The 12,833-nt window shown below is 44.3% G+C and overlaps 1 protein-coding gene across 2 annotated transcripts in view; it reads left to right on the top strand.

The window, feature by feature from the left end:
- FAT2 (FAT atypical cadherin 2) overlaps positions 1–12,833 on the top strand; it is a 102,623-nt gene that overhangs the window by 45,170 nt on the left and 44,620 nt on the right. For both annotated transcript variants that reach the window (XM_080987611.1, XM_080987610.1), the window contains exons 4-6: positions 7,352–7,413; positions 10,022–10,333; positions 11,083–11,293. In XM_080987611.1, coding sequence (XP_080843737.1) covers positions 7,352–7,413; positions 10,022–10,333; positions 11,083–11,293 — 585 coding nt within the window. The remainder of the gene's footprint in view (positions 1–7,351; positions 7,414–10,021; positions 10,334–11,082; positions 11,294–12,833) is intronic.

Here is a 12,833-nt window from a genome sequence, read left to right as displayed (position 1 = left end):
GTGGGGACTAAAGGCAAAGGTCACTCAGCAGTGCAGGGACTGGCAGGAGACCAGCTCAGCCAAGAGAACCAAATAGAGGGACACCTCCCTTCAATCCACCACTACCACCAAGTCCAGCTAAATAAAACAGTAATGTTTATGCTCTGGACATCAGTTTTCCAAATATTTTAGTCACATTGACACTTTAGATTTGTAGGTATTCATTCAAAACATCTTAGGTGTACACCTAAAAATGTGAAGTGTAGTGAAGAAGGACAGCATGCTTATTAATAGCGAAAAAGAATTTATTTTTTTCTGTCTAAAGTGGCAAAAAATAAAAGTGTATATCTTTGGGGGAACAAAAGCTTTAGATGCTGCACCCTGCCTGTATTTCTAACCCTTTGCTTTTTATAGGAAAATGAGCAGCAGTTAAATAAGAAAGTGCATACACTCTAATTAGTTTCTCCTTAATGCCAGCTCCATGTCACTGCATCTTCCTAGATGTGCTGTGAACATGGATCCATGTCAACACATCTCATATTTGTGTGCAGGAGCAAAAGCATCACAGCTCTATTTTGGAATTAGTGCAATTAACCATTAACCACAATTGCTCTCATATCTCATTACAGGGTGTTTAACAGACCTTGTAAGGAAATCAGTGGGGTGTGTGGCATGGACTGGAATCACAGGGCAGCCAAACAAGATCTCCCTCTAAAAGTACAACTGCCTTGTCAGGGAGCAAAACAATTAAAAGCAGGTTGAGAGAAATTGGGGAAATAAACCCCAAAGCAGGGAGGGGGGGGCGGGAAGGCAGACGTATTACTCCTGATTTAACGTGGTCATTGTGCATTATGGGAGCATCAGGAAGAGGGTGTAGGTGCTCTGTCTTCTCCCACCTAATGATTCTCCCCTGCAAATGCTTCTCCAGGCTCTTAAACCAGAATTAATTGTGGCTAGGGTAAAAAAATGGCGGGAGACATTTGCAAAGAAGAGTTTGGTAGTGGGAGGAATAAGTAGCTGCCAATTCTCCCTTGCAAATGCCCCAAAGGGGCTCCATGTAATAAGGATTAGTTACAGATTCTCCCAGTTCTATTCTTATTATTCAAAAGTTCCATGATGCTTTGGGTTCTCTCCAGTTGTTTTCCAGCAAAACAATAATTTTGGGATGTTGATTGGTTAAAAAATTGTGCATCAGCCTTCACACTTGGCTTCTCACTGTACATTTTCTCTGTTTAGGGTTTTTTGTTTGTTTGTTTGTTTGTTTCAGCATGTTCTTTGTATTACTCCAGCACAGAGTAAAAATTAAAAATAAGTTAATAAGAATAAAGGTGCTACATTTCAGGAAGTAACTAATTTTCTTCCTTTTTATATATTTTTAATATCTCATACCAGCAATCCAGCAGAGTAAAAATTATTAGTTCTTTGCTTTTGTGTCATCTACTGCATTATTCTCCATCACAGCTCATATGATACCAGTTTTAGGATTCCTCTCCCTTGTGCTGTCTCCCTGTCCTGTGAAGCTTCCTTTTCTACTTTTATTTATTACATTTCTATTCCACCTTTCTTACAAGGAGCTCAATCTGTTGTATATAGTTCTCCCTCTGGTGCACAATAGGCTGAGAGACAGCAAATAGTTAAAGGTCTTGTTGCAATTGCTTAAACTATTCCATTACAGCATTTTATATGTGTGTGTGTGTGTGTGTGTGTGTGTGTGTAGTCACTCTTAATTTTGTCAGACTTCAGCTATTTAGCTTCACAGAAGCCACGGGAATTGGGATGAGAACCCTTTCAATCAGTGTTGTGATGTATTTCTGATTTTTTTTTCCAAATGTGAGTGAGGGAAAAGTGGCAATTTCTTATTGCTCTGTTAGTTTATTTTAAAGCTTACTCACAAGTAAATGAGGTCATAAAATATAGGAGGAACACTCAGCTTCTGCAGAGCACCAAAACCGCAGTGAGTCACTTTTCGTATTACCACACAAATCTGTCTCTACCTGCCCATTCTGCTCTTGATGGAGAATTTGCATTTAGTTTTGCTATCAAAACCAGGATCCTTGTGGTGAGCTCCCCATCCCCCATTGGGGAAGCCATGAGTGTGCCATGTGAGTCAAATGCTGTGGGTTTTCTTGCCATAATTAGCAGCCTCAATTGATATGGTTCATGGGTGGGGAAGCCCATTATGTTATGGACCTTGAGTCACACAGTCAGTTGATTTGTTTAGAATATTTATAAACCTCCCTTCACTGAAGTTGGTTTCAGGTTAGTTTCCAGGATTAAAAATATAAAAATGCAAGAAACCGTAGAGTACAAACAAGATTTGGAGCCTTTGTGCCAGGTGAGGACATTCAATATATGGGGTGCCAAGCCTGAAAGGGCCTTCTCTCTAGTTTTTACCTGCTTCACTTATAACAGAGAAAAAGGAAAAGCCTCAGTTGTTGGTTTTAGATGGTGGGGAGGGTAATATGGAATAAGATGCCTGGCCAGGAGGTTGGGACATGGCTGGCATCAGGGGGTTGGCTCCCTCAAACAGTTGTAAGGCCCACAGCTCAGTGAAGTGGCTCACTGTTGCATGCTGGGACACCCCAGCAGGTTCCTCACTGCCTGCCCATCCTGCCCAGCCTAGTGAAGAAGTTGGGGTGAAGAGAAGGAGGAACAGCAGTGGGTGCTCCCACCATTTCCTTGAGTTCCTCAGTTGGGCCTAGAGTGAGAGAAGACAGGCTGCTGTAGCAGTGAGGACAAAAAAGGACCAAAGGACCAAAACACTGGTATGGGAGGACATTAATAGCATCACATCTAATTTGGCCTTCAGTGTGTGGACTGAATACGTGTAGGAAGAGGTGGAGTTGTTGCCAGGATGCCAGCCTCCTCCTCACCTGTGTGTGCTCACGCTGCACACTTAGAACATCTGTAAGGGGCTGCTGTCAACAAGCACCTCCGCACGGTGCGTTCATTCTCTGCTCTGCATGAGTCATCCTGGCTCCATATGTAGGACCCAATTTTGCAAAGACCTTTGGGCTGCACTTCAGAGACCACATGCTTAAGTGCTTTGCCCGAAGCTTTCTTCATGGCCGCGAAGAGGAATGCAAACATTCCTTTATAGTTTCGTTGTTGCCCTTGGGATCTTCTGCTCATGCTTAGATGTAAGGATGAAATAAACAAACAGCAGCCCAGACGTGGGCTCTATGCAGAGTCCATTAAATTTGTCTTGTTGTAACACATTGTGTTCTTTGGTTTTAAACGTAGTTTATAAGCCAAATATCCATAATCCCTCAGAGGGAGAAAGTAATGAACAAGTAATGACTGCTAACTGAAGCCCTGTTCCAAATACTTACATCACAATCCCTGGAGCTGGATAGCACGTCCTGTTTTCCCATGGAATCGTCTTCTGCCTATAGCTGCTCAGCGCAACTTGCAACCTGCCAAACCAAAACCCAACTCACGTGTCTTGCATTGCTGTCGCTAGTCAATCCCATGCCTTTTGTAGTCCCAGAGAAACAGTAATAACAAGATATAAAGCCTCTTGTATGCTATACTATACATGACTGGTGGACTGTGCTCAGTTTGGTGGGTCACAAGTTGCATAGGCCAGGCCTGTATAGAAGTTATGAGGATGAACTGGAATCTATGGACCAAAGGAGCCATGATGGCTATGTGCTCCCTGCAGCATTGGAGGCAGATTCCCACTGAATAGTGTCAGGATGCTGTCAGCGGCTCCTGTCTGGTTGCCCAGGAAAGTATAAAGACAAGGGAAAGTTTCTTACCGTTCTTTTTAATTCAATATTTACAGAGAGAGGTTATAGAACCCAGCCTTTTGGATAATGGTGATGTCCCGAGTGAATCTCCACCCCCCGTGTCTCCCATTTTCTCATTTGTCACTTCTACGGGTGCTGCTACACGCCCTCTGTATTTGAGCTCGTTGGTCTCCTACTTTTAAGGCTCGCCAGGTTCTGAGAGATGGAGGGTCTGGGAGGCTTTCCAATGACACCGTGTCCATCAGCTGTTGCTCCACTTCCGCCCCCTCCTCCTCCTCTCCCATTATTTCCCAACCCCCCCCCCCGCCGCCCTCATCTGCCTCTGCGCTGTGACCTCCCAGAAACCACTGTTGTAAATCTATATTGTCTTCCTCTTCCTCCTCCCTGGGAGGGTCAGGATGGGGAGGCGGTCTCCACCGTTCCTCCTCTGCCCAGTCCCTGACAAATAGCAGTTGTCACTGGGAATCACAAGCAAGTTCTGTTGCACTTAAGTCCTGCTTCTGATGGGTATCTGGTTGGCCATTGTGAGAACAGGACACTGGAGTCTGTGATTATTATTATACAAGATTATGGACCACTTCACAGCATAAAGCCATCAAAGTGGTATCCAAGATCAGAAGAGAATAAAGTGCGTAAACACAAGCTCTAAGAACAATACAAACCCCACAAAACAATTTAATTGGCGATAAAATTACTACTCCATCAATGGCTGGGTTACGCTTCAGGGAAAGCCTTCCTAAACAAAAATGTATTGAGTAGTCATTTAAACTAGATGGGCCTTTGGTCTTATTGAGCAGGGCTCATCTTAGGTTCCTCAGGTGAGTATTAGAGTGTTTAGAGAGCTCCATTTAGGTTACTAAGAGGGGGTTGGGGAGGCAGACCTCCTGCACTTCTAATACCTGTATTTGTGTAGTGGAGTAACAATATGTCATCATGGGTAAAATTGGATTTGAAGACTGGTCTGTTGGGTTAAAGTGCAATATTTTATCCTCAAGACTTGGGTCCAGTGCCAGCATACTGCATGCTGTTGACTTAAGTGGAAGCCAAATGGCATCCCCTTTGGTAGGTCCAATACTTTACAGTGTGCTGCGGCATCGTTCAGGCACTGATTCCTGCCTTCATCCCCCCTCTCCCCATTTTCATGGTGCCATCTGATATGGTGCAATTCACTCTGATATGTAGGCAGGCTGACCCTGCTTAGATCATGTATCCTGAGATAAAAAGAAATCCCTCCTCACTTTAATTCCTGTTTCCTGCCCCTGCAACATTGTTTCCCACCCCCCCACCAGCTATAAATGACAGCAGATTAGCAGAGGCTGCCATCGAAATAACGGATTGTGTCAACACATTGTTTACAACTTGTCTCTTCACCTTTAGAGGAATATTTCCCCACAGCAGGTAAATGAAGCGAGAGATTGGATCAGTGAACAATGGGTCTAGAGTTAACCTCTTGCCTTAAGGTGATTCAGAGGCATGATGCCAGTGACCAAACTAGAGAGAACAGAAGTATATAGAGGGAGCAAGGATCAACAGACATTGTCTGGTTTTCTAGTAAAACTACTTGCTCTAGGACATGGATGGGGAACTTGTGGTCCTCCACAGGTTGTTGGACTGCAACTCCCATAATTAGGATGCTGTTATATCCTTAGGGCGGATCAGTTCTGGAAGTCTGAGGGAAGGATAATGCCGCTGATGCTAAGGAAATTATAGTAATCTCAAAGGATAATAAAGTTTAAAGCCTGTCAATCCTACCTCTTTGGCTGATCAGTTACCAGTAAGTAAGGATGAGGGAGAAATTGGATTCCCTTTGCATTTATAGGCAATCCTGCTTAATTTGTGCTTTCTGAAACAATATGTGAACCAAAACAGTCTTCCCTTGAAATGTTTGTTTCTCTGAATTCTGCAATGCCGTTCTTCAGCCAAATCAAGTATGCATTAAAAGGCATGCATTAGTGAAAATAGCATCCGAAAATGAAGTATAGAAGGTGAAATTTTGTGCTGCAAAAATGTGTTCATTAGAAATTTGTTCTAAAATGCTGAATGGTCATGGGGATTTTTAAAAACCCGCAAACTTTTGTAGAGAGTAAGAGTTGGACGAAGGGGAAACTGAGAAAATCGGAAGTTGACAGACTCACCCATCCCTACTAGTAGGCATATTGATCTGTCTTTCTGGCACCCTTGGATCTTATCTCCTATCTGTTAGCTTGCTCATGTCAGCTTCCTCTAAAATACAGTATCGACTGGGTTTTTTCCATGTAGTGTTACTTCATTTGCGAAAGCTGAGCAACAACCATGACATTTCCCAGAGCTTCTTGCAGCTGAAGATAACAAGATATGCTGCTAACCATACATGCATACATCAGGAAAGATTGAAATCTACAGCCTTCAAAATGGAATCGATGTTTTTACAATATAAAGTGCGTCTCAGAATGTGCATGCAGCAACACCTGCCCTAGCCTTGTTGGCATTGTTTTCAATGTAGGGACCATAGGACTGAGGAGGTACAAGTGTAACAAGAAAGAAGGAAGCATAGTTCAAAATGCTGGCTTATGATTTTTTTAATTATTATTATTAATCCTTAATTAAGGATGTAGGTGGTGGTATCACCGCTACCCTCCACCACATGTGGTGGCAACCAGAGGATAGACCTTTTCTGTGGTAGCCCCCTGACTGTGGAATGTTCTCACCAGGGAAGCTCATGGCTATATTCTACCTCAAAGGCTGTATGCCTCCGAATACCAGCACCCCGAGCTAGATGCATGAGAGGACTGACTTAGCAACCTAAGTTCCTGTGTCCCACTGAGAGCTCTCTCAGTCCTCCAGAAACCCAGCCAGATGGGCAGGGCAGGGGCGCCTTACCCATAGAGGCTAGTGGCGTGGGGCGCCAGGGTGCCAAGTTCTGGAGGGTGCCAGGGAAGAGGCGGAGGCTGGACGCGGCGCCTCCTGGCATCAGCTCGCCGCCCTCGCCTGCCTCTGCCATGCAACGCTGAAGCAGTGCCGTGCCTGGAGCCTCCATCTGCAGTGGCCACCGCAGCATGAAGCAGCCAACTGAGCCGGGAAGCGGCACCTCCAGCCTCTGCTTCTTCCCTGCCGGAGGAGCCGCCCTCCAGCCGCCTCCTCCAGCCCCTAAAAAACTCTGGGAAATGGGGGGTGGGCACCGGAGGGAGCTTTGCACCACGGCACCGGATATGCTTAAGATGGCCCTGGGGCGGGGTAGAAATAATAAATAAATAAATAAATAAATAAATAAATAAATAAATAAAATTATAATTATTAGTATTCGTATTATCCTTCCACTCTAAAGCCTGAAATGGCATCTCCAGAGGTGGAGGGCCTCAAATATTGCATGATTCGGTGAGATGAATGGGAAAACTTGTCGGAGGTGCCAGGGAATGAAATAAATCATTTTGGTTAATATAGGAAGTATGGAAAACTTCCATGGTTGGGAGGCAGGAAGTGTTTTTTTTTAAAAAAATCTATGAGCTTCTTTTGCTTGTGGCATAGATTTGCTTCAGGGCAGCATCACCTTTAGAATCGGGTCACGTTGGCATGGCAGGTGAGCGAGGCACAGCAGCACATGGGCTCTTGGAACTGATCGTGGTCTTTTTCTCTCATGGCAGGTCTGATTTATACCACATCTCAGCAGCTCGATCGCGAATACAGGGCTGAGCATATCTTAGAGGTGAGTGATGACGAAGTTGTAATTACTTTTATTTACTTGAAAGTGGTGTGTGTTGTTTTTTTAAGTCCTCAAAGAACATTTCCTTGCAAGTCAGAGCACACCAAAGAGGAGGACTCATTCCATCAGTTCCAAATTGCTCAGGAAGATAATTGCTTGTTCTGCATTTTTGTGGGTTTGCCCCCAGTGCCAGCCTCACTAATACCTCCTGGCTTAGCTTCTTAACTGAAAGGCTGCAACAGGAATCTTGCCGCTAAGCCCTTGCAGAGTAAAGGGGGGGCAAGTGGTTTCTTGCCCCTTTTGACAAAATGGACACTTAGGAGATTTCATTAGTACATGGTACTGAAATGCAGTCTCCGAGCTAAGAGGCAGTAGGTTGCAGGTTCTGAGGCCTTCATAGGAGATGTTCTAGACCAGTGGTGTCCAAACTTTTTTCAAAGAGGGCCAGATTTGATGAAGTGAAGGGCCATGAGGGCCGACCAAAGGGCTGACCAAAGTTGGCCTTTTTTTAGGATTCAAGTTGTTGAGGTTTTTTTAGGATTTTACTCCGGGAAATAAACTGCCAAGGGGCTGGATTAAACTGATTGGTGGGCCGGATTAGGCCCCGAAACAGACATTGGATATGCCTGTTCTAAACTACATCAGTCTCAGACAGGGAGAAGGGAGGAATTTGACTCCACTTGCATATAAAGGGAAATTTATCCAATCTACGCTTTCCAAAACAATGAGCAAACTGAAACACAGGCACCCTTCAAAATTCACACTCTGCTCCGGAAAAGTAATGGTACAAAAATGCACAAATTAGGGTAAAGTGTACATAAAAATGCATGTATTTCTTTAGCTTTTCAAAAAAAAAAAAGTATTTATTCAACAAAATTATGTGAAAATGTGTATATTAAGAGAAATGCACACTAGAATGCTGAATCTTCGTTGACTTTAAGAAAAAATAATATCACAGACTGATGTGGATGTGTGGGGAACTGCTCTTAAGGTTGGGAAAATGAGAAACAGAGAAAAAACAAAACGGACATTTTCACCCATCCTTAGTCTCAGCCAGTATGGCCAAGTATGGTCAAGGGTAATAGAAGTTGTAGTCCAAAATTCCTAGAAGGCCCTGGTTTGGAGAAGGCTGGTTTTAGTGTAAGGACTATATTTTCAGTCAGCGGTGTCTCCCGGCTATAACCTGAAGATGCTGAGGATTGAACTTGTGACCTTCTGCATGCAAGGTGTACCACTGGGTTTTAGCCCATCCTCCAAAAGAAACCTAAGAAGCTGCCTTAAAAACAAAGTCAGATCACTGGGCCATGTAATGCAGTTTTGTCCATGCTGACTGACAGTGGCTCTTCAGATACAGATGCTGTACCACTGAGCTGTGGCCATTCCTCTAACCACTGTGCTGCACTCAAACACATTCTGAGAAAATAGCACATACCAAAATTCATAGGTGCTGGTAGGAACAATGCATTTCAATAAATGTAGCACATATTCAGATTGCCAACTTTTGAAGAGTCGTCTCTGTCAGAAGGTGGAGTACAGAAGCTCTTTCAGAAGCAAGTACAGGCTTGGAGCCCTTTAGCAGTTTTTGTTGGGTCTGGAGCAGAGGTTGGATAGATCCCAGCACACAACATAAGATGCCCCTCATCCTTTCTTTCTCTTTGCCTTTCTACCAAATAACTCCAAAGAAAGCAGGGGAAATTCACACATACTGTTCCCCATCACCACCACCCTTTTCCCATCTGGCCAGTTGGCATTCTTAGTCTAAACTTACATTAGTAGCTCCCGGCTGCTGCCTGAGAGAATCTGCTCCATTTTGCAGGCTAGCTTCTACAAACAGCAGCTCTTTCAAATGAGCTATATTCAGCTTGCTCAAGATTCATTATTGGCAAGAGTCAATGCAAAAGAGAATGCTTTGTATTGGATAGCATCTCTGAGATGACACCTTCATGAGTGGTCTCTGGTTTTTGATTCACTAATATCTCTCCACCTAACACATGCACACCGACCTGTTTGGGTTGCCGTCCAGTGTTGTGCATGCAGAAAGTCCTCGCATCTCCACTTTCTGAAACTGGGTTGAACCACTCCCAGTATAGACAGCACCGAGTTAGATGAACCAATGACTCAATGTAAGGCAGCTTCTGTAAGGTTGTATCCAAAGTTGGCATGATGGGTCTTCTCCTCACGCAGCAGGACTTCCCGTTCCTCTCCTCTCCTTTCATGCTCCAAAAGGGTCCCCCAATGCTCTGGAGCAGATATTGAGGGTACACAGGGGGCCTGAGGGGAAGCAGGGGCAGGTTCCATTGAGCAAGCAGAAGTCTGTTGCCTGAATGTGACAGCAGCATTGGATACAACCCTTAACCCTCAATGTAGGCAAACCACACATTGTAACACTTCAACCACTCCCAGAAGACTTTGTCAGATATTAGGAGATCCTCCAATGCTGGACTACAACTCTCATCATCCCAGAGCATTGGTTATGCTTACAGGCATCCTGCAACATCTGGAGGACCTTGGGTCTTCTCCTCTGCCATAGCAGGGAAACATCTGGGTTTCATGAGCATTAACTGTTTTCTTGAGGTTTCAGATCTGATACTCTTTTGGCTTTTCCTTATAGGTCTCTGTTTCAGACAATGGGGATCCAACTCTGAAATCCACCAGTAGAGTTGTAATCCAAATCACAGATGTCAATGATAATCCTCCCACATTTTCCCAGAAGTTCTTCATGGTTAATCTACCACAGAAAACGGGATCTGAGACTCCTTTGCCAGTCTACAGGATGATTGCCACAGATCGGGATGAGGGACTGAACTGCCAAGTCACTTACAGCCTTGAAGAAAACAGTGATGGAGTCTTCAGCATCCACCCAGTGACAGGCATGGTCTTCTCCAAAAAGGCTTTTCCTGTCCAGGAGTACAACATATTGACGGTGAGTGAGATATAGGAAGTTAAGGAGGATGGAGGCAGACAGCAGTTTTTTTTCTTGAGTATTTAAGGGCCTTGTAGTCAAAGATGGTATTCAGGTTGTTGTTGTTGTCTCATTGGTCTATTGCCCTTCATCCATAGATCTCAGGGCAACATAATTACATCAAGAACCTGTGAAACCTATTTAGCCCAAACCTGCCATGAAACAACAGCAACACGTACGTTGCAGAAGACAAAATACTCCATCACCTTCTTCAGTTTGCATGGGTAGTCCAAGAGCAGTTTGGTGGGTCATCATTGGATGCCAGTTACTGGGGAGGAGTAGCAAGAGAGGGTTGCTATTTTCAATCCCTCCTCGTGAACTTCCTGGAGGCATCTTGGCTGACCACTGTGGGCAGCAGGACCCCCAGCAGGGGTCTTCTTATTTTCCTCTGTGTGTTGAGCAACAAGCTTTGCAGGCTATAGAGTCAGACCAGAGTCGGCAGCTTTACATATGCCAAAGAAATCCTATCAAACTCTTGTATGAACCATGCTATGTTAACAGGGGCAAGCAAATGGATGCCATCCAGGTGTACACTTTACCTACCAGCTGAAGGAAGGCAAAGGCAACGGCAACTGCAGGCTGCCCACTTTGTGGTGCTTCTGGCAATAGAACCGTGAAAGGCTGATGTCCTATCCTATTAGGTACACTCGGAACATTGGCAAGAGCAACTTTGGTTTCCACTCCATGTAAGCTGGTGTCTCTCTTGGCAGGTCAAGGCTACTGATGGCGGCAGCCCCCCACTCTCTTCCAGCGTGAGGCTGCATGTCAACTGGATCCCTAAGCCCCTCCCGTCCTCAGAGCCTCTGACTTTTGATGAGCCTCATTTCAACTTTGCTGTCATGGAAACAGACCCAGTGAACCACATGGTGGGAGTGATCAGCGTGGAGGCTGGGCTCGGCCAACTCTGGTTTAATATCACAGGTGAGTGGCATGTGGCTGGGAAATGAGCTCTGAGGGTGACTCTGGGCTGACAAAACGCTGCCTCGGCTCCCCAGCTATTTGGCACGCACATGCCCCGAGTGAACAAAGGCTGTTTATTTTAGATGGCAGGCACATTAGAGTCAAGGCCTTGGCGCTGGCAAGGAGCAGCACTGAGGCTGACTCAAGCAGTTGTCCCACAAAAAGCATTGTGCAGGTCTTGCATTACCTACCCATCGCACTTTGCAAAATGGCATTTCTGGCACTCTCCCAACCTTAAATGAAAATTCTTGTGTTGCAAACGGGCAAAAACACATATTTGCATCTCACAGGAAATATGTGGTAATCATAACTATTCCCCACAGCAATAAAAACAAACCAACAGGAGAGAGAGAGAGAGAGAAACCACAAGGGGTTTTGAAAGTCTTTAAATGTTAAGTCGGTAGGGAGCTGCTATGAATGCTCAGCAATTCCCTTGATAAAAACCTATTATGTTTTATTCCTATTCTTCTCTATTTTCCCCCATTAGTCGGAAATGCCCTATGCTTTCATTATGCAGAAGGATGTCAAAAGATACAAATCTCTTTTGTATATTTTTGCAAAAGTTAAGAGAGACCCATTCTAGTTAGATATTCCAGTGTAATGATCAATGCATTTTTGTTGTTGTTGGAGATATGAACCTCACTGGGATTAATAATTGGGACACCAGTGGGTGTCCACTGTGGTCCTATTTCCATCTTCAAGAACTCATGGTTCTGAAGGGGGTTTACCTTTTTCATAGTATATTGCAACATCTGTAAGATGTTCCCCAGGCTCATGTAGGTTTTCATGCACATTTAATGGTAGAATTTGAGGAATGCATAGATTTTTGAAATAATTCTTAGGTGCCAAGATCATTTCATTTGTATCCTGCACATCTGACTGATCTTTGATGTATCTTTCAGCTGTACTGAACTGTGAGTGCGTAATTCCTATTTCCTGGCATTACATTGCAGACTTAAGATTTAGTTTGGGGCTTTGGGGGTTTTTGTTTGTTTGTTTTTGTTTTGCCTCTGTTGAGTGAAGCCATTCCTGAAGGCAGATAGTTTGCAGACCTGCAAGAATTGTCCTTCTCAGGGCACCTCCAAGGAATGCTTCTGTGCCTGGTGCAGTTGGGCATGGATAATGGAGTACAAACACAATGAAGGCAGGACAGGAATCAACACAGTACAGAATTGACAATGCTTGAGGAAAGTTTACTTTTGTGTGGGACAGTCTGCCCGCATTGTGTCCCCTTGCAGGTACTTTCTTTGGAATTTAATCTCAGTATTTATCTATTCTCCTAAATCAGACAATGTTTACAATATGAGATATAAACCTCCTTCACACAGTAAGTCTGGGTAATCCTTTGCCCTGAATCATTACCCTGTTTGGCTGACATACTCAAGCTAGAATTGGTGGAGTTTTTTATATATTAAAAAATCCTTTTCTATTTTAGAAATTGTGTTTTACACCCCTCCATTCCCCAAGAAGCTCAGGTTGGGATGGCATGCATGATATGTGG

Source organism: Podarcis pityusensis (genome assembly GCF_964106645.2).
Source record: "Podarcis pityusensis genome assembly, chromosome: 2".
NCBI lineage: Eukaryota > Metazoa > Chordata > Lepidosauria > Squamata > Lacertidae > Podarcis > Podarcis pityusensis.
Note: the sequence above shows the minus strand (reverse complement) of the source record. Positions and strands in the feature narration are given on the sequence as shown.